This window comes from Macaca nemestrina, chromosome 11, assembly GCF_043159975.1.
Source record: "Macaca nemestrina isolate mMacNem1 chromosome 11, mMacNem.hap1, whole genome shotgun sequence".
NCBI lineage: Eukaryota > Metazoa > Chordata > Mammalia > Primates > Cercopithecidae > Macaca > Macaca nemestrina.
The window spans coordinates 11,629,540-11,656,944 of record NC_092135.1 but is presented as its reverse complement, the minus strand read 5'-3'; the positions used below and the strand labels follow the sequence as shown (position 1 = coordinate 11,656,944).

The following is a 27,405-nucleotide window of genomic DNA, read 5'->3' as shown; positions in this document are numbered from 1 at the left end:
GAATTCCTAATAGGTAAGGGAACCTTAACCAGGCACAGGCCAGTGTGCACCGCAGGGGAACCCGAAAGGATGTTTGTGTGTGTGTGTGTATATATATATATATGCAGTTTGGGGAAAGCCAGTCCAAAGCTTTTATCTGATTTTCAGAAGGTTCCGGGGCCCTAATTAGGTTGGAAAACATGACCGCTTTAAGGCCAGATCCTCACTAAGTAGGAAGAGAAAGAGGGCCAAGGGGACACCGCTGGGGAAATGTGTCTTTTGATAAGGAACTCTGGAAGACCAGCGTCCTTTTCAGAATCAAAGGAACACACCCTTGAGGGAGCGTTCTAGGCCTGGCATGAACAGAAACATCTGGGGGCAGAATCGGCCTGCGGTTTCTCCAGTCACATGGACCCCACCCCCCCCGTCAGCACCCATGTAGTAGGTGCCCCGAAGGAAAATTAATTCATTTTCCAGAGCACCTTGTCCTCACTGGGCGCTCCCCCTGGGGTTAGGGTTGGGGGCACCACCTGGGGAAGCCTGCCTTCCTGCCGGGAGATGAAGGGGCAGGGGTCTAATCAGACCCAGAAGTAGATCTATGGGGAGGAAGGTGGGGTGGGTGGGAGTTCTTGGTGACAAATTGAGGCCAGACAGGTGTTGACCTGTGCTCTGGGCCACCCACCCCGAGGCTGGGTATGAACAACGTGACCCCCACCACCCTGGAGCGAGCCCAGAGCCCAATAGTCAGGCCTTGGGAGTGGCCCTGCAGCCCCACAGCGACACCATGTGGCGGCGAGAAGAAACTGCAGCAGAGTCTGCACAGGACCCCAGCTTCCATCCTCACGTTGTGCGGACATACCGGGACCCCCTGAGCTTCCTGCGGTGGACCATGAGCAATCCAAGGGTGGGGGAGCCTCAAGAGGGAGACACTGAGCCTTTACGTAATGAGGCAGGGAGGGGTTCAAGCAATTAATTGAGAAAAAATGTGACAGGACTGGCACCTGGTCCCTTTGCGGCCGAGAGCACCAGCTCTGCCTGTCCCCTCTGCAGAAGGGCAGAAGGGACGGTGCTGGGGGAGGCGGAGGCACTGTGGCTCTGGGAAGGCTGAAAAGGGAGGGCTGTAAAGGAGAAGAGCTTCCAGTCCTTTCCATCAGGAGAAAACCCTGTCAGCTGTGGAGGAGCACTGCATGGGAGTCAGAAAGCCGAGTCTGGACCTGACCAGCCTGGGGCTCCAGGTCCCCCACATCTGGACTCTTCTCCTGTGTCCTGAGCTCCCAGGACCCCAGAGGCAGGCATGGAGGGGCCACGCTGGCAGGTAAAGTTGGTAAGCTTGCAGGGGTGTGTGTGGCAGGGGTGAGGGAAGTAAGGTGGGAAGGAGAAAAAGGAAAAGAAGGGAGAGCAGTAGGGGAGAAGGGACAAAATTTATTTCCAAGCACAGCCTTACAGGGCAGGTCTACTTATTTTCCCCATTTTACAGTCAAGAAAACTGAGGCTCAGCAACAGTGAGCAACTTGGATCCTGGGGCTGACTGGCACCCAGCTAAAAGACATTTCCCCAAGTCCCTTGCAGTTAGATGTTGCCATGTAACTGAGTTCTAGCCGAAGGAATGTAGGCAGAGTGGGGTCCTTCCCAGGCCGGCCCCTTATGAACCTCTGCCATGTGGTCCTCAGGGTCCTTTCCCCTCTGCCAGTCAGCCTGGAAACTGTGTGACGCCACAGTTGTGAGGTATGGGGTGCTGGAGTCACCGTGTGGAGGAGAGCTGCATGCTCATCAGGAACACCTGTTTCCTGTTTTGGAGGGTTTTTTTGTTTGTTTCTTGTTTTGTTTTGTTTTGTGTTTTTGAGACAGAGTCTCACTCTGTCGCCCAGGCTGGAGTACAGTGGCACGATCTCCACTCACTGCAATCTCAGCCTCCCAGGTTCAAGTGATTCTCTTGCCTCAGCCTCCTGAGTAGCTGGGATTACAGGTGTGCACCACCACGCCTAGCTAATTTTTGTATTTTTAGAAGAGATGGGATTTCACCATGTTGGCCAGGCTAGTCTCGAACTCATGACCTCAGGAGATCCACTCACTTCGGCCTCCCAAAGTGCTGGGATTACAGGCATGAGCCACCGCGCCCGGCCTGTTTTGGACTTTCTGTGGACAAATTTGCACGAAGGCTTTGAGATATGGGGCATTGTCTGTTACAGCAGCCAGCACTACCAAGCCAGGAAGTGGAGGAGCGGGGTTCAAGCCTGTCTACCTCAACCTCCCCAATTCCCATAGCGTAGGGTGTTGAGTGAGGCTTCGAGGGAGCAGCATGTTCCCCAGATATGTGTGTGAGTGTGCACACATGTGCATGTGTACAACAGAATTATGGCGAGAAGAATCTGCACTGCCTTCCCACAGTCTCTGACCCATGGTCATCTTTGCCTTGCCTGACTTTGAAAGGCTGGTGGGTTTTAGTGTTAAATCACCTGTTCTTGTTCAGGCTTCATCAGGCAGCTTTCCTGTCCTGCATGGACCAGGAAAGAGGGGCAGCTGCACAGCTTTTCTAGTTCCTGTTATTATTACTCTTTACCGGATCAAGGGAAAAGGCCTGTGATCTGCAGGGCGGTTTATGGTGACTAAATGAGCCCATGTGTTAATATAAAAATGCCCAGTGCATGGTCGACTTCTAATCAATATGAGTCAACTAGGAAAATTCTTAAAACTGCAGTTGTTCTCGGGTAAGAGAACCCCCTGCTCCAGGAGGCCAGGGGCTCCCAGGGAGCCAGTTTCTCAGCAGGGCCTGACAGAGGAAGGAAGAATTCTGGAAGGCCAGGCCATTAGGGAGCCTGCCACTGCCAGGAGGGGATCCAGACATGGGGACTGGAACAAGGCCCCTAGTTGCTAAGGGGGCAGAAACATGGAAGGAAGGAAGAGAGCTCCTAACTGAAGGGCCTGGGGAAGACAGAAGCAGGCCCAGGCTGGCTCCCTTACTGCCTTCCCCAGTGCACTGCCTCCCGCCCCCTTGCTTGAGACCCTGAGAATTGAGTCCACCCCACATTCCCAAGCAAGGCTTCCAATTCTTTGCAGTGATCTCCCCCCATCATTGTACCCATACTTGTCCTCAGAGAAGGTTCCTTGGCCTCCTGCCTCTAAGCTGAGGCCCCACCCAGAGGGCCACCCCCCTAGTCTCTCCATCAGGCCCCATGGGCTGAGTGGTTACCATTTCTGCTGGTGAGCATCCGGAGGAATCTCGGGCACTCCACCTCCACCATCCGGCCCGGCACAGAAGAGGGCCAGCAGCTTATGTTGTCCCACATCCCCTCACAACCTGCCAAGAAAAGCAGCATCAGACAAGGATGGGGGATGGACCGAGGACTGCCCTACCATGCTGTCCACATCACTGACACCCTCGCCTGCCTGGAATTCCCATTAGACTACTTCCAAAGTTCCCAGTAGGTGCTGACTCCTTGGAATCAGGAACCAATAGTGTCTAATGCACCTTTTCCTCTTCGGACCCTTGGACTCTGCCATCTACATGGTAGTGCTCAGTGTTGAAGATAGAAGAAAGTAAGAAAGGGAGGGAGGAAGGGAAGAAGGAAAGAAGGAAGGCACCCTCTCCTATAAGCTTTGCAAGTGAAGGTCTGGATTTCTCTGGAGCAGATGGCACATCTGTTGGCCAATCAGTTTGCATTAAATGACTAAGCAACAGTGGGCGTCCCTCCTAGCTGCATGGTATGACTACCTGGGGAGCTTTAGAAATAGACATAGCCGGTGTGGCACACAGCGATCCTGCACGAATTGGTTTGGGTGGGCCCAGGCATCATGTCCTTTAAAAGCCTTCCAGGTAATTCTAACGTTTGACTGCAGGGTTGAGAACTCTTGTCCCACGGTTCTCAAATTTCAGCTTGCATTAGCATCACCCAGAGGGATTATTAAAACACAGATTGTTCAGTAGGTCTGGGGTAGGGGCTGAGTATCTGCATTTCTAACAAGTTCCCAAGTGATGCTGATGCCGTTTGTCCTGGGACCACACTCAGAGCCACTGCCCTGGCCTATGGACACAGCTCCACAAGGGTCACCACTTATTTGCGGCAAGAATATTATTGAGGATGTTGCTTTCTACATCACTTGAGTTCCCTTGATGAGGCCCCTCCCAGAAGGAGAATCTGGTCTCAGTGCAGTGAGAAGCTGAACTTATTGTGAACAGCTAGTATATATAGACACTGCATTTGAAGCTGGTTTCTTCTTTGATTTGGCTGCTAGGAAGCTCAGAGCTAGATGTGTGGCCCACTTCCGAAAACTGAAAGACTTTAATAAAATTAAGACTGAAAGACTTGAATAAAAAAAAAATCACTAGGTGTTTTCAGTGCAAAACTAGGCATTGTCTAAGTACAGCTTTCTGGATTATCTGATTCAATGGGGTGCCAGGCCTTTTGTTGTCTTCGAGCTTTTCTGCAACTCTGTAACTTCTAGATGATTGGCAGCAATGCAAATGATTCTCGTCCATAGGCACAATCATTATTGTCCAGTTGAAATACGATTAATTTCACTTCCCTCCCTGTGTATTCAGCCAGCTTTGCATCTATTTGTAAATTCATATTACCATTCTGTCTTATAGGTACGGTACTGCATTAGTCTGTTTTCATGCTGCTAATAAAGGCATACCTGAGACTGGGTAATTATAAAGGAAAGAGGTTTAATGGACTCACAGTTCCACATAGCTGAGAGGCCTCACAATCACGGCGGAAGATGAAGAAAGAGCGAAGGGACTTCTTACATGGCCGTGGGCAGGAGGACACGTGCAGGGAAACTCCCCTTTATGAAACCACCAGATCTCATGAGACATATTCACTATCGCAAGAACAGCATGGGAAAAACCTGTCCCCAAGATTCAATTACCTTCCACCAGGTGCCTCCCATGACACATGGGAATTCTGGGAGCTACAATTCAAGATGAGATTTGAGTGGAGACACAGCCAAACCATATCAGGTACTTTGAATTCTATGAACCAGTGATAAGATCTTACTGACTCCCTCACAAATTAAACAAGCTGTTCGGCAGGTATTCTTTTGACATTTGTGTGTGAGCTGTGACTGTACCGTCTTTTAAGACATCATTTCACGTAACCACCCACCAATTCTCCCAAAGTTGATCCGAGGGCAGCCACGCAGGGAAACTGCTTCCTGCGACAGATTTCTGGAACCCGTGCCCTCTGAGAGGTCAAAACTTGGGCCAGGTTTGGAAGGGGCTGGAAATGAGCTGAGGGACACCCATGAGGTGAGCCGCAGTCAGTGGTCCTCCAGTTTGGGGAACATGGCACAGGGCAGAGCCCAAAAAGAAAGAGCCAGGACTCGAGTCGGCTGACCCAGGCTCCAGGCCTGCCCCACCTTGCCAGCTGCCCTGCTCACTTGCTCGTCTCTTCCGGGAGGACCAGCCCCTCCCTCCTGAGGCTATCCAGAGGAAGAGCTCAAAGCCCACCTCAAAAGCCTGCCTGGAGCAGGCACTGGGACTGGCAACCCCTTTCCCACTGGCCTCCCCAGGCCTGTTCCTTTCTCATCTGGACTCAGGAGGTTGGACTAGGCTGGGTCTCCTGAATGGTGGCAATCCTTAGCTCTGGGGACTGGGCGATGGATGCAGTGTGCAGACGTCGCGGGAGTACCCAGATGGCAAACGCTCAGCTTTTTAAGGAGCAAGGATCTATTTTCAGGCATGAATCTGACCAGACCCAGAGCATCCATAGTGTCCTTGACTCCGTCATCCCCTCTAAGTGAAATCTCCCTGGCGACCTGTCCCATTGCAGAAGCGTGAGCCTCCAGTCTACATCAGAATGAGCTGGGTGCCTGTCAGAGATACGCAGACCTCTAGGCCCCAGATCCTCCTTGTGAGGCCAGACCCAGGAATCTGCATTTTAAGAATTCCCCAAAGACGCTGCTGCAGCGGTCCCAGGACTCGCTTTGAGAATTTCCACTCTGAGCCTCCCTGCTCCTCACCGCTGAGCGTTCCTCATTTCTAGGCTCAGCGCTACCGCTGGCTCCCGGGAGTAATTCACAGGCAGTGAGACAGGCGGTCACAGACCCACCAGTGGGGGTCACTGCCAGCTGTGTCTTCACCTTGGTGCCTGGGTACAGATGCCTCCCCCACCACCAGGCAGAGAGCCCAGGAGAGCAGGCTCCTGGGGCTATGATGGGCCAGGCATAGCACAGGTGCTCAGCAAACAGCAGATGAACAAATGAAGGGACGCCAGCTGGAACCGCTGCCTCCCGCACCAGTCCCCGCCAGGCACCCCTCGTAAACGGGCTTTCACCTTGACACCCAGTTGACTTCTACATTCTGCATTCAGGGCCTGCCAGCTCTGGTGTGGTGCCGATGGGGAAGAGCTCTGTGCGTCCCACACTTGAGTTCATGTAATCCCATGGCAGTGCCCCCCAGTTCCCGAGGTGCCTGGCTCTACCCCCACTTCATAAACGCGGCAATCAAGCTGAGCAAGAAGTGGCTTCCCAGGCCACACAGCCAGGGAATGGAGGGGATGAGAGCTATCTTCACCCAGCCCTCCAGCCACCTGACCTGTCTCCAGATGACACTGGCCCCAGCTGCCTAGTGCCCTCCTTGTTCAAGCCAGGCTCTGGGAACTGGAGAGAGGTGGGGGGGTGGGGAAGGGTAGGGTGGGCAGGGCCAGGGCCTGGGTCAGGGAGGATGCTGGCCTAGAGCGGGGAAGCCACAGCAGGTGTGGCCTGTTTCTCCCTGAAGAGAGGCCCAGCCCCCTAGTGGGAGAGGAGAAGTGGGAGGGCCCAGAAAGGAACCCAGTCCTGAAATCAGGATGCCTGTGGGGGCTTTGGAGGTGGGGCAGTCCCAGGAACCACAAGGGCGGCCATGAGCAAGGGCGTGGTAGAATTGGAGAGGGACACAGAAGGCCGTGTGTGGGCGGGGCTTTCATAGGACAGTGGAAGCATTTATGAGGCCAAGGAGCAGGGGTCTGTGTCCTTGGAGGCATATGGGAGATGAGGAACCCCTTGGATATTCCAGAAGCTTCACCTGCAAGAGGAGGAGCGGGAGCTTCTCTCTGCTGCGCACTCCCCAGGGAGGGCTCCGCCACTATCCCGAGGCTGCTTGTTCCCATTCCAGCTGTGGACGCTGCTGGCTGGGCCTGAGCAGGGTCTCGGGAACTCGGCAGGCCTGCCGGGTAACCCTGGGCCTACCCAGATGCCTGTGGGGTGGGGACTCAGTCCTGAGGACCCTTTACGGACAGCCCACTATTTGTCTCCATGCTGACCTAACCTGGCACCTGGAGTTTCGGGAGGCAGAGGCTGACCCAGGGCCCTCTTTCCCTTTGCGGCCATCTCAGGGTGGCAGCAGGATGCGCAGGGCGCCTCGTTTCGAGTTGCAGCTCCCCTGCCGGCTTGGGTCAGCCTCTCTTGCGTTGGAAGCAGCTGGGGCATTTCCAGAGCATGGAAAAAGGCAGGAACCTTTGCCTCACTTGGGGAAAAACAGATTCAGTGCTGGCTGGACTGGCCAGGTCAGCCAGGGCACCAGCCGCAGGCTGGCTGTCTGGCTGGTTGGCCAGACAGATGTGGACGGTGCCAGCACGTCTGAGAGGCTTCCTAACTTGGGTCATGTCAGGCAGGGCCCCCAGGGATGCCTGGGGACAGGCCATGCCAGGCCTGTGCTGGATGCACATCACACGTCCCAGAGCTGAGGTTGACCGCAGCCCAAGGGTCATTAGGGTCACTGCCCCACAGCAGAGATGAGGGAGCTGAGGCTCCAAGAGGGGGAAGTCACAAGTGTGGGTGCCAGAGCTGGTGATAATGGAGCTGGGATCCCACTCAGCCTTCCCATCTCGCCAGCCTGGGACAGGCTGCCTCCTCCAGGCTGGCCTCGGTGGCAAAAGACCTGACTGCCAGCCCCACACAGCATTGCTCATTTCCTGAGAACCAGTGACACTACCTTGCTCTCTACCTGGCTCCACCATCTGGGCACAGAAGGCACAGAACAGACCTGGGGTTTCCCAGCGTGAGGTGAGCTCACCACTCACTGGCGGCCTGTGCTTTTGGCTGGTATATAGTTGAACATTTTTTCATAGTTGCACTTTTTAAAAGAAAATTTAATGTGTATTAGAAACATTATAAAACTAGCATATCACAGCTGTGATTTTATAGCTACTGTTGTTTAGGATGAGGCTAAGTTTTTTAAAAGTCCATTGATTGAAAGGAAAACATGCGAAGGAAACCACAGTACAGGAGGTGTGTGGCTATAGCCTCGCTGCAGGGAATGTGGCTTGGGGGAGCCGGGCAGTCCGTGTGGCCTCCTTGGTGCTTGTGGAGGCTGCCTTGCACTGTCTCCAGGCTTTGAATGCAGCATCTCGGACCCCACTCTTGGACTCCCCAGTCCCCCAAGCCAAGCATGAATGGGAGGCAGGGGAGAGCGCTCCTGGCTTAGCTTCGGATAACTGTCCTGGCTCTGGCCTTCCCAGGCAGCCATGGCAGGGAAGGGACGCAACCCAGGACTGGGGTCTCCCTGGGCAGTTTTAGTTCCAGAGCAGCACAGTTCACTGCCTGACTCGGGGGTGAGCGGCATTCATTGAGATAGGGGATGGGGGAGCTTTGTCAATAGTGCCACACTTACTGAGCCACGAGGGAGGGGTCACCGCCCCAGGAGAGCCAGGGCTAGAAGAAATATACATTAGCTGTGTGGGCAGGCACATCCAAAGCATGAGAAGAGCAGACCTCCCCACCCCTTGTTGTCTCTGATGGCCACCTCTGCCACCAACTGTCTGGCTGGAGGGGGTGGGATGGAAGGCTGGGAATTTTCAGTGGGGAACCAAGAGAAGACAATGCCAGCCCACAAACACCGCCTGGGGAGGAGGGGCTGCCTGCCCCAGTGCCCATGGCCCAGGAGGACGGCATGGGATACCAGGTTGAGGGAGGTGGTGTGGTGGAGATAGAATGGGCTTTGGACCCAAGCCTACCTTGGGTATGACACTTAACCTCCGTGAGCCTCAGTTTCCTCATCTGTAAAATGGGCACAGTAATATTTCCCAGGATTTTTGAGAGAATTAAATGATACGTGGGTGCAGTGGAATACTTTCTGATCCATCCATCTCTTCTTTTTTTCTTCTCCTGTGTTTTTGTTTGTTTGTTTTTGTTTTTTGGGTTTTTTTTGTTTTTTTTTTTTTTGCCTTTCCTCTCTCCTTCCTCTTCAGATTGAAGTCACAGAGAAAGGCAGGAAAACTTCCTGGCTTGGGTTTCCGAAGGCCTCTGGGGGATGAAGAGGTGTTCTGGAATAATCAAAGCACTAGGGAAAAACTGAAAAAGAGCAAGAATTCCCACAGGCTGGGCAGAGATGGAGGGGAAGTGATGAGTTGGGACATGGAAGGTTCCAGAAGGGGCGCAAATACCCAGCTGCCCAGCCAGCCCTGAGGAGGTAGGATGGCCCAGAGGAGAAACGGCTGTGGGGGCAGGTCTAGACAGGCAGACCACACACAGCCTTGCCGAGCCCATGTCTCTCGGCAAAGCACAGGAGGGGCCAGTGGCCCAGGATAGATGGCCCTGCCAGTCCCCACCTGTGACTGACAGCATTGTCAGCCGCAGGCGAGATCCCCCTGAACACGGTGGTGCTACGTGAATCTCTAGCCCCCTGGGAAAACTGCAGGGGAAGATTCAGAAATGTCTGCCATCCCAGGAGAATGTAATCAGAATTAAGGTCAGAAAATGGAGAAAGTTCTAGTTTCACCCAAAGGGGTTTATAGGTAAAGATTCGTGGTCTTTATGTTTGTGGAGCCCCTGGTCTGAAGCAGACCCAGCAATGTCAGCTTCTTCTGGCCTGCCCACAGGGATAGAGAGGTGGCCCCAGAGGCAGGTCTGGGTGGGTGGGGGGAGGGCTGAGAGAGGGGAAAGTGCCATCTGAAAGGGCAGGACAGTGCCTGGGAGTTTGCCCTGTGTCTACCTGGCGTGGAGCCTCCATCCTACAGTCCTCTATTTATAAATAAGCTCAGATGGCCTGATAAAAATCTGGGGCTATTTCTGGAGCAATGTGTCAGGCTGCAGTGGCATGGGGCCAGGCTGGGCCATGCTGAACTGGGCCACTCACACCCCTCCATGTCCGTGGTGCTCACTTCATCGGCTGATGGGGTCACCAGGGAAGCCACAGCTGCTCTTTGTCTTGCCCTTGTGTCTGTCCTCTCCTACCTTCTGGTTCCGCTGGTTTTTGCTCTTTCCTCTGCCTATGGACTGCCACATCCATCTCTCAGGCACCTCCACCCCTGCTCACCCCCACTCATCCCTTTCTCCTCCCCAGAATCCACAGTGGCTTAGGACAAGCTCCTGCACAGCGGCCTGTTTCCCAGTTGCATCGTGTCTCCCTTTGCCTCTCTTGGCTCAGCCCTGGCCCCATCCCCAGGCCATCCAAGGGGCAGCCTGGTGAGTTTTCCTCAACTTTGCTAATGGCTTGACCTACAGTCTTAAGTCGAGAAGGTGTCGCTGTCATTTGTGATGGCTGGACACACAGGAGCTGTGGTCAGGATGGGGCTAGAGGAGCTGAAATCCCAGGGCAACAAAGGTATTTAAAAGCACATCACAGGAAAAACAGCTAAAGAGTCTTGGAACCAGGAATCATAAGCTGTTTGATGGGATGAACTCTTTTGAGAGTGATGAGGTGCCCATCACTGAAAGTAGTCAAGCAGAGAGTCATGGAATTAGGAGACTGGGAAGAGCATCAGACACTGAATGAAGTCTGCACTAGATGAGATGAAGAACCCTTCCAGCCCTGAGACCGAGCAGCCACTTCTCTGGAGCAGGCTGGCCCATCTATGTCCAGAAGGCCAGCCCCAGGCCAGCTTCTGGGCACGGGGAGCTAAGTCCTTCCCCTTCCAGAGACTGCACAAAGTGTGTGCCACCCTCACGGAACCCTCCTCATCCACCGAAGAACTCTTCCTCACCTGATCTAAAGCTCTTCATGTCACACCATCTTTCAAGCGAATTAAGGATTGCCAGCAGCAATCTCGTCTTTTTTGTTTGTTTTCTCTAATGGAAAACCCTTATCTCGGGAGGGTAAGGTTATCAGTCATTCACAGCTCAGTTGTGCTGTGTTTGATTAGACTGGATGGCAAAGCTGAGTCCTGTGTCAGCTCTGTGTGATCCTGGGCTGCTTGGAGCCTGTTTTCTCATCTATGAAATGGGAGTAATTATAGTGCTTATTGCACAGCTGTTTTAAGAACTAAAAATTTAAATTGTCTAGAATGTTATACGAACATAAGCTAACATATTTTGGAAAAATGAGCCAAGATCAGTGGTGCCAAGAGAAGAATGGGCAGAAGTGAGCTGTGGGCAGCCGTGGAGGATGGTCCAGGGCGTGGCTGCCAGAGGGCATCGGGGGGCCAGGAGACTCCAGAAAGGAGCTAGGAGCTAGGAATGTTAGAGAAAACTGCACTAACAGCCAGCACGCGTGAAGAACTGATTCATGCTACACTGTGGATGAACCTAAAGAACATTATTCTCGGCAAATGCAGACAGACACAAAAAGTCACGTAGCAAATGCTTCCGTTGATATGAAATGTCCAGCATTGGCAAATCCACAGGGACAGAAAGCAGATTAGTAATAGCCAGCAGCTGGGGAGAGGGATGGAGGGGAATGATGATTTCATGGGTATAGGGATTTTATTTTGGGGTGATGAGGAGATTTTGGAATGAGATAGAGCTGGTGGCCGCATACAGCATTATGAATGTGCTAACTGCCATTGAATTATTGACTTTAAAATGGTGAATTTCATGCTATGTGAATTTCACCTCAATAAAAAAGGTACAAAATAAAAAACCTGTTTTCCTGGACCCATGCCCTGGGGAGTGGGCAACCAGCAGGCAGAGACAAGAAGAAAAAGGGGATGGCATGACCCCACTTGAAGGCAAGGACACTAAGGCTCCGAGAGGACCAGCGTCTTGCTCAAGGTCACAGAGCACCTGTGTGACAGAGCAGGACACATGCCCAGGTCTGTCTGACTGTCAAACCCACACCTTTCATGTCACCACATTGTCCTTCTGGAACATTCTTTCCCTGGGGAGAGCCATGGCCCTTCCACCAGCCAGCTCTGAGGGGGTATTGACTTCTGTAAACAAAGTAATAAATAGCCCTGTGGGGCAGGCCACGCAGTTATTAGGGTGACCGTGAAATGTTCCCACAAAATGCCAGTAAGACCTTGGCCACCTAACCCGGAATAGCTGAAGAGTTAATTTTTTATTTGTGATAAGTGTGGCGGGCTCGGTGACAGCTCCTTGAGTGGTGTTTCCTGTAACTCGTCTGGCGTTCAAATATTAACCTCTACCCCAGGGAGCTTAACCATTAACCCTGCACTCTCAACGGAGAGCCCCAGCAGTCGCTTCCTCCACACAGGTGCCAGGATAGAGCCTCGGTGCTGAGAGAGGCCCCCTGGGCACCAGATCTAGGCCTTGGCCATTTTTCCTCTTAGTCTTTTAGGGGATTTTTCCTCAGACATCACACCCGCTCCACAGTCCCAGATGGAGCCCTTGGCCCCGGCTTCTGACCCCCTCAGTGCGGCAGACCTGAAGACTTTTCCAGCAGGCAGAGTCCTTGGACATCTTTAGGGCTTTAAAACCATGTTTTCAAAGTAACAGATCCCCTTTCCTAAATGCACACTGCAGAAGGCCAATATGCAAAACAGATCCCAGTGACAGCTGTTTGTGATGCAAGGGTCAGCTGAGCCACCCTTTCACCCACCTGCATGCTGGCCCTCCTTGGTTCTGCCACCAGGGCCTGGCCAGACACCACAGCTCTTGCAAAGCCAGGGGAGCCCTTTTCTCAGGGAGAGTAAGGTCCGGAGGAGAGGGGTGTGGTCAGGGCTTGCCCAGGTGCCCCCAGTGAGTGTGAGGCAGAAGTCAAGCAGGAATCCCCAGTGAGCTTTCTCGGCCCTGGATGCAGTCAGGACCTGGCAGAAAGGGCTGTTGCACTGCATGGGGTGCCTTAGGGAAGAAAGATGACCGATTCTGCTCAGATCAGTCAACCCAAAATTGAGACATGGACGTGGGTGCAACTTCCTGGAGTAATATGGATGTGCACTTGGCATTGGTAAGGTGACTGGGCAAGAGGTTCGCAGAAGAGGCAGCACCCACAGGCAGGGCTGAGCGCCTAACTGGACCCCAGCCATTCATGGCAGAGGTCAGCCTGGCTGCACCAAAGGGCTGGGACAGAGGCCGTGAGAGGAGCTTCTGCCTTCTTCAGGTAGTAATTCACTTATTCCCCACAACAGCGTCATGAAGTTGATCCGATTATTTTCCACACTTTAAAATGGGCACATTGAGGAGTGGGGAGAATCCTCTACCCAAGAGCCCCAGAAAGGAAGAGTGGCACCAACTCCAGCTGACTCTGTCTGCTTCCTGCCTGGCATTCAGCCCTGCTCATCTCACCAGATCCAGCCGTGAGTCCCACCCCGGTGGGGAGAGTCTCTTCCTCGAACTGTGACAGCCCAACAGGAATTCCGGGTGCCCAGAGGGGAGCGGGAACCCCAGCCAGCATGGTCACTAGTTAGGGCCTGAGTGAGGCAGGCAGAGCCAGCTCACCACTCCGTAGCGGAGGGCCACAGAAAACAGGGACTCCCCTCTCTCCCCCAAAGCCAGACCCTGGAGAGCATCCCTCCACCAGTGACCAGGACCACATCGCTCGCCTCAGCTAATCTGTGACAAGTTGGGCAGCTGGGGGCATTTGTGTCCTCTGCAGGGGCCTCGCCTGCCTCCAAGGCTCCATCTCATCTCCCACTCTCTCCTTGGGGCTGGCGGTCTTTTGTTTTCTCTTTTCTCCCTGCTCTCTGTCATGTATCTGCCCTCATTCACTCAGTAAGTCAGTCAACAAACACACACTGAATATTCAGTCTGGCAAGACCTGTGTCAAAAACACTGGGGAAGAAGGAAGGCGACACTGTTGCTGCCTCAGGCTGGGGCAGGGACAGTCCAGGAAACACACGTTTACAGTGCAGTGCAGAGGTGCGAGGAGAAGGAAACAGTCTCCTGCAGGAGTCGGGGTGACTCACTTGGCCAGAGGAGCTATGGACACTCAGACATCATTCCTAGAAGAGTCTGAAAAGACGGGTGGTTTCAGAGGGAAGAAGATGGAGAATGGTGGTGTAGCAGAGGGGTCTGCATGTGCAAAAGCTGGAGGCAGGAAAGAAATGGACAGGCAGGAAATTGCAAGCAATTTGGTTGAGAGTTGAGCTGATTGGCAGTGTTTGGGGTGGAGATGTGGACAGGGGCCACGTCAGGAGCTGGGCCTCATCCTGGAACCACTGGAGAACAGTGGGACATTTTAAACACATCTCATGTTAAAATAACCATCCCTTACTTCTCAGTGTAAACGAAAGTTCACCATCAGCCCCCAGAGAGGCTCCGCATTCTAGGCCCTATCTCATAGGGCTGCTGTCATCGGAATTTCAGGCATTGTCCTTGGGGAGACGAGGTGGGGGGCACCCACGACTCGGCTGCACCTCAGGCTGGCCTTGTTGGTGCCTTGCTTCTTCCTGTCCCAGACACAGTTGCTGGGGGTAGCAGGAAATCAGAAGGCTCTCTTTGGTGCCCCCATGAATGCCGTAAGACCATGGTCTGGCTCCCCAAGTGCAGTCAGAGCCAGAGGGAAAGTGCAGTCAGGTAGAGGGAAAGCAAAGGCTCACACTATGGGAGAGATGTCTGTTCTGTCCCTGTCCCTGTCCCTCGCGCAGTGGTCGAGTGCATGGGCTAAAGCACGTTTGCAGCATCCACGTTGCTGCCTCTGCTGATCACACGCCCTCATGTTCCTCTGCTTCCAGCTGCTCCTGACAAATGGGGGCCGGGAAGGCTCCAGACTGGCTCCTGGGTCCTCTTCCCTTCCCGCTCCTGTACTCTCCTGGTGCAACCTCAGCCTCACCTGCGCCTATGCGGAGGTTTATCCCCAGCCCTCATCCCCACTCTGTAGTCTCACCTCTACATGTCTAAAACTACATTTGTGATTTTTAATCTCCTCTCCTCCAAAATACTGATTTTCCTTTACTTCTTCCTCCAGTTGCTCAAGTCAGACACCTGGGGGCCATCCTGGATTCTCTGTCTCTCACCTCATTCCCAATCCAGCTCATCACCATGTGTGGTCAGTGTCTCCCACCCACACAGCTCTGCTATGGGTGTACGCCTCTCCAGCCCTCGCAGCGGAAACTGCTTCTAACTCCTTAGCCTTAACCTTTTCTGGGCATACCCAATCTCACTTTCACCCACTGGCCCAGTATCCCTTTGTCTGGGGGCTTTCTCTATCTACTGGAGGCAATTCTGTCACTAAGCACAGCAGGCTGGCAGTGCAAGGGAATGAAAGCTGCGTGTCCTGAAGCAGCCCCACCTCTGACTGATGGGACACTGGTGGATGCATCCTCCAGCTCCTGTGCGACTTGGAGGCGTGTGTTCCACAAGTGCCCACAGTGATGACGCAACATTTACCAGCTTTCTTCCCTTCCCTGTCTTGGTTCCCAGTCCTACTGATCTGGCCTGGAATCACCTGCTTCTGGGGAATCCAAACAATGACATCCTATCCAGTCCCAGTGATCATATCTCTTGCCTAGACCACCGGGCTCCCAGCGGGCCTCTCTGAACTACTCGTGTCCTTTTCCAGTTCACCTCCCACACTGTGGCAGAGGTGATCTTTCATAATGCAGACAGTCACACCCCTGGCCTCCTAAGACTCTCCTGGGCTTTTGGCCGCTCTTAGGATAGGGTGAAAATCTCCCAAGGGCTGATGAGCCCCTGTGTGCTCATCCTGCAGCAGGATCCTTCATGTCCGTGCTCAGTAACCACCAGTCAGGCTCAGGCCTTGGCTCAAACATCATTTCCTCAAGAAAGCCCTCATGGAGGCCCAGGCCAGGTCAAGCTTCCTGATTAGACACTCAGGCAGACCCACATACTGCTCTTATCTCATTTTTTTTTTTTTTTTTTTTTAAGACGGAGTCTTGCTCTGTCTCCCAGGCTGGAGTGCAGTGGCCGGATCTCAGCTCACTGCAAGCTCCGCTTCCCGGGTTTTACACTATTCTCCTGCCTCAGCCTCCCGAGTAGCTGGGACTACAGGCGCCCGCCACCTCGCCCAGCTAGTTTTTTGTATTTTTTAGTAGAGACGGGGTTTCACCGTTATCTCATCATTTTATATGAGTTTCTTTCTTTCTTTCTTTTCTTTCTTTCTTTCTTTCTTTCTTTCTTTCTTTCTTTCTTTCTTTCTTTCTTTCTTTCTTTCTTTCTTTCTTTCTTTCTTTCGGCAGACCCACATACTGCTCTTATCTCATCATTTCATATGAGTTTCTTTCCTTCCTTCCTTCCTTCCTTCCTTCCTTCCTTCCTTCCTTCCTTCCTTCCTTCCTTCCTTCCTTCTTTCTTTTGACAGAGTTTCACTCTTGTTGCCCAGGCTGGAGTGTAATGGCGCGATCTTGGCTCACTGCAACCTCAGCCTCCTGGGTTCAAGTGATCCTCCTGCCTCCGTCTCCCGAGTAACTGGGATTACAGGCGCCCACCACCACACACGGCTAATTTTGTATTTTTAGTAGAGACGGGGTTTCACCTTTTTGGCCAGGCTGGTCTCGAACTCCTGACCTCAGGTGATCCACCTGCCTCGGCCTCCCAAAGTGCTGGGATTACAGGCATGAGCCACCGCGCCTGGCCATGAATTTCTAATCACTTGATCCATGTCTCCCTCACCAGGCTGAGTCGTGGTGACAATGGCAAAGCCTGCCCACTGCCATCCTTCTCTTCTTTCTTATGAGGAGGACTTGGTTTTGCTCCAGGTGGTTACATGCACAGCTATAAACTCATCCTGCAGTATCCATTGCAGCTGGGGTGGCCATGCAGTCCTATTCCGGCTGATGCAGTATACGCAGAAGTCACCGGGAGAGTGTCAAGAAAGTCTGGCTTACAGTCTATCTCATCCTTCCTGCTAGTGACTTTCTTCTTCCTGCCAGAAATGCAGGTATTCTCCTCTCCTCCCTGGAGGTACAGCAGCCCTTATATGACCATGAGAACAGACGCCACACATTCAGGCAAAAGAGAGGAGGAATCCGGAATATGGCGACATCTTGGAACTTTGCTCCAGCTCTTTTTGTAATATGCAACAAACAAATTGCTATCTGGTGAAGCCAGTGTATCAAGCTCCTGCCACGCACCGCAAAACACATTCCTAAATGATGAGAGCACAGCCGACAACGCTCCTTTGTCACCACTCACCTGACACCACTAAGTGCTAAATAAGCATTCTTTGAATGAATGCTTTTCATTTCACACCAACTCCATAAAATAGATGTGAAAACTGATAAATATAAAATGAATGCTTTTCATTTCACACCAACTCCATAAAATAGATGTGAAATCTTGTTCAAGATCAGTCTGTCTAATTTAAAAGCCTGGGCTCTGTTTTTCTTTCCCTCTCTCTTTTTAAATTGAAGAAAAATCATATAACATAACATTAACCATTAACGATTTAAAGTGCACGATTTAGTGGATTTAGTACCTTCACAATAAAATATTGTGGAAACATCACCTCTATCTAGTTCTAACACATTTTTACCAATTCCAAAAGGAAACCTGTGCCCCTCAAGCAATCACTTCCCATCGTCCCTTCCTTCAGCCCTAGTAAGCACTAATCTGTCTCTATAGGTTTGGCTCATCTGCACATTTTATATTAGTGAAATCATACAGTGTGTTCCTTTATTTTTTTTAATATTTATTTATTTATTTTGAGACAGAGTCTCACTCTGTCACCCAGGCTGCAGTGCAATGACATGATCTCTGCAACGTCCACCTCCCGTGCTCAAGCGATTCTCCTGCCTCAGCCCAGCTGGAATTACAAGTGCCCGCCACCATGCTGGCTAATTTTTGTATTTTTAGTAGAGATGGGGTTTCGCTATGTTCGCCAGGCTGGTCTTGAACTCCTGACCTCAAATGATCTGCCCACCTCGGATTCCCAAAGTGCTGGGATTACAGGAATGAGCCACCATGCCCACCCACAATGTATGTCCTTTTGTATCTGGCTTGTTTCACTTAGCATTGTTTCAAGGCTTGTCCATGCTGTAGAACGTATCACCACTTCATTCTTTTTAAAAGCTGAATAATACCCACTGGATGGATACACCACATTTTGTTTATCCATTCATCAGTTCATGGGCATTTGGGCTGTTTCCACCTCTTCATCCTTGTGTAGGGGGCTGCTATGAACATCCGTGTACAGATGTTCGTTTGAACCCTGCAGTGGGTTCTTAATGCTATACCCCTCCTTATGCTTAGACGACAGACAGCAAAAACAAGACTTTTAGGAAGGGAATAAAAATAAAGTTAACATTTAAATATAACATTAGCTCTTAAAGTGTTGATTAATAATAACAATTAACATTTAAATTGGCAATATTTACAAGGCATCTGTATTTAACACACTTTATCTCATTTATCATTATAATCCTGAAGAAGTTATCACCTCCGTTCTTTTTTTTTTTTTTTGAGACAGAGTTTTGCTCTTGTTGCCCAGGCTGGAGTGCAATGGCACCATCTTGACTCACTGCAACCTCTGCATCCCGGGTTCAAGCAATTCTCCTGCCTCAGCCTCCCTAGTAGCTGGAATTACAGGCGTGCGCCACCAAGCCTGGCTAATTTTGTATTTTTAGTAGAGGTGGGGTTTCACCATATTGGTCAAGTTGGTCTCGAACTCCTGACCTCAGGTGATCCACTCACCTCAGCCTCTCAGAATGCTGGGATTACAGGCGTGAGCCACCACACCTGGCCACCTCCATTCTATAAATCAGAAAATAGAGACTCCGAGGGCTAAATAATATGCCTGTGTTCACACAGCCAGTGAGTGTCACCCAGTAGGCAGCCCACACTATTGTGGACCCAGGCTGCCTTTCCTACTACCTCACTCATGGAGCTGGCAGGGAGGTGGGAGAATGAATGAGAGGAAAACTGCCTTGCAAAGAAATTCCCACCAAGCTCTTAAGTTGGCCAAGTCAGCACGCAGAAGCTGATGGTAGGAAAACACTGGCTATGTTCACTTGCCCAGGAAAAGAAGAGTAGTAAGGATCTGGCTTTGGGGTCCATGTGATCTGCTCACCAGAACCACTCCAGCCCTGGCCCCCCCAGCTGATTGAGTAAATAAAGCTAGATCAGCCTCCCACATCCAATCCTGGCCCAGGACAAGCTCCTCCTGCCCAGCGGGACTGGACATGCTCCACCCCCAAGAGAGGACATGGGCTGTGGCAAGCCTCATACCTGGCACTGGCTGCTCCGTGCCCAGGTCTCCTGTCTGCTCTCTGGAGAGTTCCTGCAGGCACTGGTCTTGCTCTTCCCACAGCACTTGCAGCACGTCACATAGTCGGGGAAGGGCTCCAGTCTGCAAGTCCAAAACCAGGGATGCTCATCATTGCCACTAATTCAATCCTGTCACACAAGGACTTTTCGTGGGGGAGAATGGGGCAAGACAATGGGGATTCAACGGGGATTCGAGTAAAGCAAAGCCCTTGCCTGTAAGGATCTCCTGGTCCACAGGAAAGGTGGAGGCAGCCACTCCTGGGGAGAATTCAGAACACATCTGGGAAAGCTGGGATGTGTAAATCATCTGTGGCTTGTCCACTGCAAATTTTGCTCTTAAGTTTATCGAGGCTCCTGAGCCCAACAAGCTGTTTGCTTTCTCAGCACCTTACTCTTTGTCTGTGGGACTTACTTTATGCTACTCCAACTGTGTGAGTCTTTTCTTTTTTGAAAGCTTAGTGTTTTTTGTTTTATTTGGTCTTGTTTTCTGTTTTTCTAGAGACAGGGTCTTTGTCACTCAGGCTGGAGTGTCGTGGTGTGATCATAGCTCACTGCAGCCTTGATCTCCTGAGCTCAAGCAATCCTCCCACCTCAGTGTCCCCAATAGCTAGAACTACAGGCCAGGTATGTGCCACCACGCCTGGATAATTTACACACACACACAAATGCACACACACACACATATGTACACACACACACGCACACATAATAGAGAAGGGGGTCTGACTATGTTGCCCAGACTGGTATCAAACTCCTGGGATTATAGGCATGAGCCACTGTGTCCAGCCTGAAAACCTACTTATGATTCAGACAAGTTCTTTGAAACGTACACTTAACCATCTTCTCGTCCCACAGAAGACAGCGTACATCCCACCGAGAACAGCGACTGCAGGGAGGAGTTGGACAGGAGGATGAGGGAGGGACTGGCACTCAGCTGTGACTTCCTCACTCTTTCCAGTGGCACACAGCTCACGCACTACTGCTCTTGTCCTCTTCCTTTTGGGGTCTCACCTGGTTCTTGCTGAAGCCCATAGTCTCTGGAAATTCCAACATAATGGAGCAGGGAGAGAAGTCCTTGGAGACAAAGCCACCCTCCAAATTGGCCCAAGTAAACAAAAGCTCTGAGCCAGAGAAGGGCAGCTAAGGTAGCACTATGGTCAAAAGGCTAGAGGCAAACAGAAGTCATTCACTACTCTTTCCAGAGTAGGCTTCCTATCATGGCTCCATTATTTGGTGCCTGAGACTTGGGAAGTATAATGAATGAATATATGAATGCACAACTGAACAGATGAATACACTGCACTCCTACTTTCCTTACAAAGTACAGATGTGGCATTTTAATATTAGAGTCCTTTTACAGACACTAACTTAATCAGGTCTCAAAATAATACAATAAAAAAAGAAAAGGAAGGAAACTGAGACCCATGGTGTTAGGGGATATGACCAGGGTCATCCACCCAGCCTTCCAAGAGGTTGAGGGCCAGGTCTTATACCCCCTTGTCAATCCTCCACTAGCGATTTGCAGATGGAAATTCCAACATAATGGAGCAGGGAGAGAAGTTTCTGGAGACAAAGCCACACTCCAAATTGGCCCAAGTAAACAAAAGCTCTGGACCAGAGAAGGATAGCTAAGGTAGCACTATGGTCAAATGGCTCAGAGGCAAACCGAAGTCATCCTCTGTTTAGTTCCTATTCTGGATCTTTCACGTTACCACCCTTCACTAGTGCTGTCGGAAAGGATCTACCAACTGTCAGCAACTGCTCCTTTCCCCAGCTCCCTGACACCAACTGACCAGGGTTTATGTTCCCCATGAAAAACACACATCACCTCCCCTGGCCCAGAGCTTGTGATCAGTCATGGCCGGCTGCTGCAGAAACATCTGGGCCCAGCCAGCCCTAGGATCATAGAACGCTCATTCTTTCCCCAACTTTCAGCCCTAAGTTTCCATTTTACTCCCAACACAATACAGCAAATGTGTTAATCACGTTGTTTGTCATTTAGACTCTTGATCAAAACAAGTAGTTTCCCTAAGAATATAGCAATTGTCAAGAGAGCTGGCATTGGCACACAGCTCACGCACTCCTGCTCTTGTCCTCTTCCTTGTGGGGTCTCACCTGGTGCTTGCTGAAGCCCATAGTTTCTGACACCCTCTGGCTTCTCAGTGGAGGAAGTGGAAGAGCTTGAATGGAAAAATCCACCTAGAGATGGCCAGGCACTGCCTGTTAGTTCACTGGTCGGCACACATTCTGTTCAGAGCCACTTAGAAATTAACATGACTCTCAACAGGAGAGAAAGTGCTGGAGGTAGTGAGACCAGGTATAATCTTTTAAGGAATCGTAAGTGTCACAGTAAATAAGTAAGTATAAAGAAATTAACATGACTCTCAACAGGAGAGAAAGTGCTGGAGGTAGTGAGACCAGGTATAATCTTTTAAGGAATCGTAAGTGTCACAGTAAATAAGTAAGTATAAAGAAATTAACATGACTCTCAACAGGAGAGAAAGTGCTGGAGGTGATGAGACCAGGTATAATCTTTTAAGGAATCGTATAAAAGAAGCAGTGACCCAGAAGACAGAACAATAGAAATTACACAACCTGAACAACAGAGATAAAATAAACTGAAAATAAAAATTAAGAAACCTTGAGGAACCTGATGGGGACTATAACAAAATATCTAGCATTCATTTCTTAGGAGTTTCAGAAGGAGAGGAGAAAGAGGGTGGAGCTGAAAAAAGTACTCCAAAAAATAATGGCTGAAAACTTCCCAAATTTGGCAAGAGACATACACTTGTAGACTGAAGAACACAAACCAGCCTTGAAGAAGATAAAACCTTAAAAGTCCACACCAAGGCACATTATTTTTGAAAACTAAAGAAAAAATCTAGAAAGCAGCCAGAGAAAAACTACACTTTATCTAGAGGGGGAAAACAGTTAAGATGACAACTGATTTTCCATCAGAAGTTAGAGGAAGATGGCACAATATTTTTAAATATTTTTAAAGTGCTGAAAGAAAAGTATTGTCAACCATGAATCCTATACCCAGTAAAAATACCCTCCAGGAATGAAGGGGAAATCAAGATATTCTCAAATAAGAAAAAGTAAAAGAATTTGTTGGCAGTAGACTCACCCTAAAAGAATGGCTAAAAGAACTTCTCTAAATATGAAGAAAAAGTTAAAGAAGGAAAATTGGAACATGAGCAAGGAAGAACACAGTAAGCAAAAATGTGGGTAAATGTGATAGGTTTTCCTTCTCTTCAGTTTTCTAAATTATGTTAATTATTGAAGCAAAAATTACAACACTGTCTGATTTTGTTCTAAATGTATATCAACTACATATTTAAGACAAGTATATTACAAATGTGGAATGATAAAGAGACAAAAATAGAGGTAAGATTCTATAGTATCCTTGAACTGGGAGTATGAGAACACCAGTAGACTATTATAAGTTGTGTATATATAATGGAATATCTATGAGCAACTTAAAAAACTGCTTAAAGAGATACACTCAAAAGCACTGTAGAGGAATCAAAATAGAATTTTAAAAGTTGTTCAACTAACCCACAAGAAGGCACAGAAAAGTAAACTAAGAAATAAAAAACTTAGAGAACAAATATAAAACAAAAAATAAAAAGGCAGACTGAAGCCCTCACATATCAATAGTGACATTAAATGTAAATGGTCTAAACACACCAATTTAAAAAGAGATTGGCATATTGGATTTTAAAACATGATTATACACTGTCTATAAGAAACTCACTTTAAATATAATCTAGGCAGGTTGAAAGGATGGAACAATATGTATTATGTAAATATTAATCAAAGAAAGCAGGAGTGACTATATTAATGTAAGATAGATTGTAGAGCAAAAACAATAACCAGAAACAGAAAGACACATTACATAATGATAAAAAAGGCAAGCTATCAAAAATACATAGCAATCCTAGATGTGTATGCATGAAACAATTATGCTGGAAAATATGTGAAACAAAAACTGATAGAACTGAAAGGAGAAATAGGCAAATCTACAATTTTAGTTGGATTCTACACAACCTTCTCTTAACAATGGATAGAATAACTAAACAGAAAATCAGCAAAGATGTAGGAAAATACCATTATCAAGACAATCTAATTAATATTTATAGAACATTTCACCCAACAACAGCAGAATACACATTTTAATCAAGTATTCATGGAACATACATCAAGGAAATCACATTGTGGACCATAAAACAAAACACAACAAATTTAAAATAACTGAAATCATATACAATGTGTTCTCTGACCACAACAAAAACAAGTTAAAAATAAATAACAGAAAGAAAAATGGAAACTCTCCAAACACTTGGAAATGAAGCAACACACTTCTAAACAATCCATGAGTTTAATATTGAAAATCAATCAATGTAATTCATCATATTAACAGCTGAATAAAAATCACATGATCATATCAATAGAGGCAGAAAAATTATTTGAAAAAATTCAATACCCATTAATGATAAAAACTCTCAGAAAAATAGGAACAGAGGGGAACTTCTCCAACTTGATAAAGAGCATCTACAAAAAACCTACAGCTAAAACCATACTTAATGTTGATATTTCTTGCCTTAAGGATGGCAAGATGTCTACTCTCACAATTCTTATTTAACACAATATTGGAAGTCCTAGCCAATGCAATAAGACAAGAAAAAGAAATAAAGGCATACAGATAAGAAGGAGGAACATACATATATATATGAGACACTCAGACAACTCATAGCAAAAATAAATATATAATTCAATTTTAAAATGGGCAAAAGGACTAAATAGACATTTCTCAAAAGAAGACATACAAATGGCAGCAGGTATATGAAAAAATGCTCAACATCACTAATCATCAGAAAAATGAAAATCAAAACCATAATGAGAATTATTTCACCCCAGTTAGGAGGGCTACTATTGAAAAGACAAAAAATGATAAATGCTGGCAAGGATGAGAAGAAGGGAATGCTTGTATACTACTGATGGGATGTATTGTAGTATAGCTATTATGGAAAACAGTATGGAAGTTTCTCAAAAAACTAAAAATAGAACTATCATATGATCCAGGAATTCCACTTCTGGATATATATCCAAAAGAAAGGAAATCAGTATGTCAAAGAGATATATGCAGTCCCTTGTTTATTGCAGCACTACACACAATAGTCAAGATATGGAATCAACCTAAGCACCCATCAGCAGATGAGTAGATAAAGAAAATGTGGTATATATACACATTGGAATATTATTCAGCCATAAAATCAATGAAATCCTGTCATTTGTGGCAACACAGTTGGAAATGGAGGTCATTATGCTAAGTGAAATATCCAAGCACAAAGAGACAAAAAAAACACATGTTCTCACTCATACGTGGGAGCTAAAAAGGTGGATCCCATGAAGATAGAGACTAGATGGGTTGTTACCAGAGGCTGGGAAGGGTAGGGGAGAGAAGGGGTTGAAGAGAGGTTGAATAATGGGTACAAATATAGTTTTGATAGAAGAAATATGACTCAGTGTTTGATAGATCAGTAGGGTGACTATAGCTTAAAATAATCTATTGTATGTTTCAAAATAGCTAGAAGACAATAATTTCAATGTTTCTAGCATAAAGAAAAGACAAATATTTAAGGTGATGGCTATGCCAATTACATTGATTTGATCTTTACAAATTATATGAATGTGTACGATTATCATATGAACCCCAAAAATATGTATATTATATGTGCCAATTAAAAATAATTAAATTTATAATAAAAGGTTGAAAAAGAAAAGAAATAAGCCAGGCCACAAAAAGACAAATATTGCATGTTCTCACTAGCATGTAGGAGCCTAAAAAGTGGATCTCATGGAGGTAGAAAATAGAATGGTGTTTACCACCTGCTGGGAAGGGTTGCAGGGAGGAAGGGATGAAGAGATGTTGGTTAATGGGTACAAAAATACAGTTAGGTAAAAGGAATAAGTTCTAGCCTTTGATAGTATAGTAGGGAGATGATAGTTAGCAATAATTTATTATACATTTCAAAATAGCTAGAAGAATTGTAATTTTCCAACACAAAGATAAATGTTTGAGGAGATGGATATCCCAATTACCCTGACATGATCATAGCATATTGTATACATGCATCAAAATATCACAATTACCTCCAAAATATGTAAAACTATGATACACCAATCAAAAATACAAAGAAGAAGAAGAAAAACCTATTTGTAGATAACATGACTGTCTACATAGACAATCCCAAGGAATCTGCCAAAAAATTCCTAGAACTAGTAAGTATGTTCAGCAAGGTCTCAGGATGAACACTAAACACTGACAAATGAATTGTATTTCTATATACTTGCAGTAAGCACATGCACAGTGAATTTAAAAAAAAAAAAAAAAACAGTGGCCAGGCATAGTGGCTCATGCCTATAATCACAGCACTTTGGGAGGCCAAGGTAGGTGGATTTCTTGAGTCCAGGAGTTCAAGACCAGCCTGGGCAAGATGTCAAAACCCCATTTCTACAAAAAATACATGAATTCGTTGGGTGTGGTGGCATGAGCCTGTAGCTCGAGATACTTGGGAGGCTGAGACAGGAGGCTTAAACCCATGAGGTTGAGGCTGCAGTGAGCAGAGATTGCACCACTGCTCTCCAGACTCAGTGAGAGAGTGAGACCCTGTCTCAAAAAAAAAAAAAAAAAGAAAGAAAAGAAAAGAAAATACAGTGTTGCCGGGCACGGTGGCTCAAGCCCGTAATCCCAGCACTTTGGGAGGCCGAGAGGGGCGGATCACGAGGTCAGAAGATTGAGACCATCCTGGCTAACATGGTGAAACCCCGTCTCTACTAAAAAAATACAAAAAACTAGCCAAGTGAGGTGGCGGGCGCCAGTAGTCCCAGCTACTCGGGAGGCTGAGGCAGGAGAATGGCATAAACCCAGGAGATGGAGCTTGCAGTGAGCTGAGATCTGGCCACTGCACTCCAGCCTGGGCGACAGAGCGAGACTCCATCTCACAAAAAAAAAAAAAAAAGAAAGAAAGAAAATACAGTGTCACTCAGAATCAATTAAAAAAAGAGGTGCTTAGGCATAAATCCAGCAAAACATGTACAGAATTTATATGCTGAGAATGACATAATGCTGGTAAAAGAAATCAAAGGTCTAAATAAATGAAGAGACATACCATGTTCATGGATTAGAAGACTTAACATAGTAAAGATATCAGTTCCTTCCAAACCATGTTTAGCACAATTCCTATCAAAATCTCAGCAAGTGTTTTGGAGATATAAAGAAGATTATTCTAAAATTTATGTAGAAAAGCAAAAGAATGAGAATACCTAAAAGAGATGCTTTTTTTAAAGAAATGAAACAATTTATTTATAAGTGCTAAAACCAGGAATCAACTAGGACTTCCTTCAATAGGTCAGTGGATAAACAGATCATAATACAGACATATAATTGATGATTATCCAGTGATTAAAAAAAAGGACTGAGCTGCTGGGCACTGTGGCTCACACTTGTAATCCCAGTGCTTTGAGAGGCTGAGGCCAGAGGATTGCTTGAGTCCAGGAGTTCAAGACCAACCTGGGCGACAGAATGAGACCTCTTCAAAAAAAAAAAAAAAAGAGAGAGAAAGAAATAAAGAAATGAGCCATTAAGCCACAAAAAGACACAGAGTAATCTTAAATACAGATTGCTAAGTGAAAGAAGTCAATCTAAAAAGGTTACAGGCTGGCAGTGGTGGCTTACACTTGTAATCTCAGCACTTTAGGAGGCCGAGGCAAGAGGCTTGCTTGAGTCCAGGAGTTCAAGACCAGCCTGGCAACACAGTGAGATTCCATTGCTTAAAAAAGTTGATTTAAAAATTAGCCTGGCATGGTGGCATGCATAGGATTGCTTGAGCCTGGGAGGTGGTGGCTGCAGTGAGCCATGATAGCACTACTGCACTCCCGTCTGGGGGACAGAGTGAGAAATAAATAAATAAATAAATAAATAAATAAATAAGTTACATACTATATAATCTCAACTGTATGGAAAAGGCAAAAACTTTGGTGACAGTAAAAAAAAAATCAGTGGTTGCCAGGGGACAATAGGAAGGGAGATGGGCTAAGTCAGGAAGGAAGAATAGGTGGAACATGGGACTTTTAGGACAGTGAATCAATTCTGCATGATACTAT

At 48.0% G+C, this 27,405-nt stretch overlaps 1 protein-coding gene and 1 long non-coding RNA gene across 5 annotated transcripts in view; one reads left to right on the top strand and one right to left on the bottom strand.

The window, feature by feature from the left end:
• The window catches only part of LOC105492638 (secretin receptor), an 82,344-nt gene that overhangs the window by 34,498 nt on the left and 20,441 nt on the right, over positions 1–27,405 (bottom strand). For all 4 annotated transcript variants that reach the window (XM_071072617.1, XM_071072615.1, XM_071072616.1 and 1 more), the window contains exons 2-3: positions 19,198–19,318; positions 3,170–3,277 (exon numbers count right to left, since the gene is read on the bottom strand). In XM_071072617.1, the coding sequence (XP_070928718.1) occupies positions 3,170–3,277; positions 19,198–19,318 (229 nt within the window). The remainder of the gene's footprint in view (positions 1–3,169; positions 3,278–19,197; positions 19,319–27,405) is intronic.
• On the top strand, positions 800–9,226 carry LOC105492483 (uncharacterized). Its single transcript, XR_011609680.1, has 3 exons — positions 800–1,294; positions 4,568–4,939; positions 9,147–9,226. It is a non-coding gene; the product is annotated as an uncharacterized lncRNA (long non-coding RNA).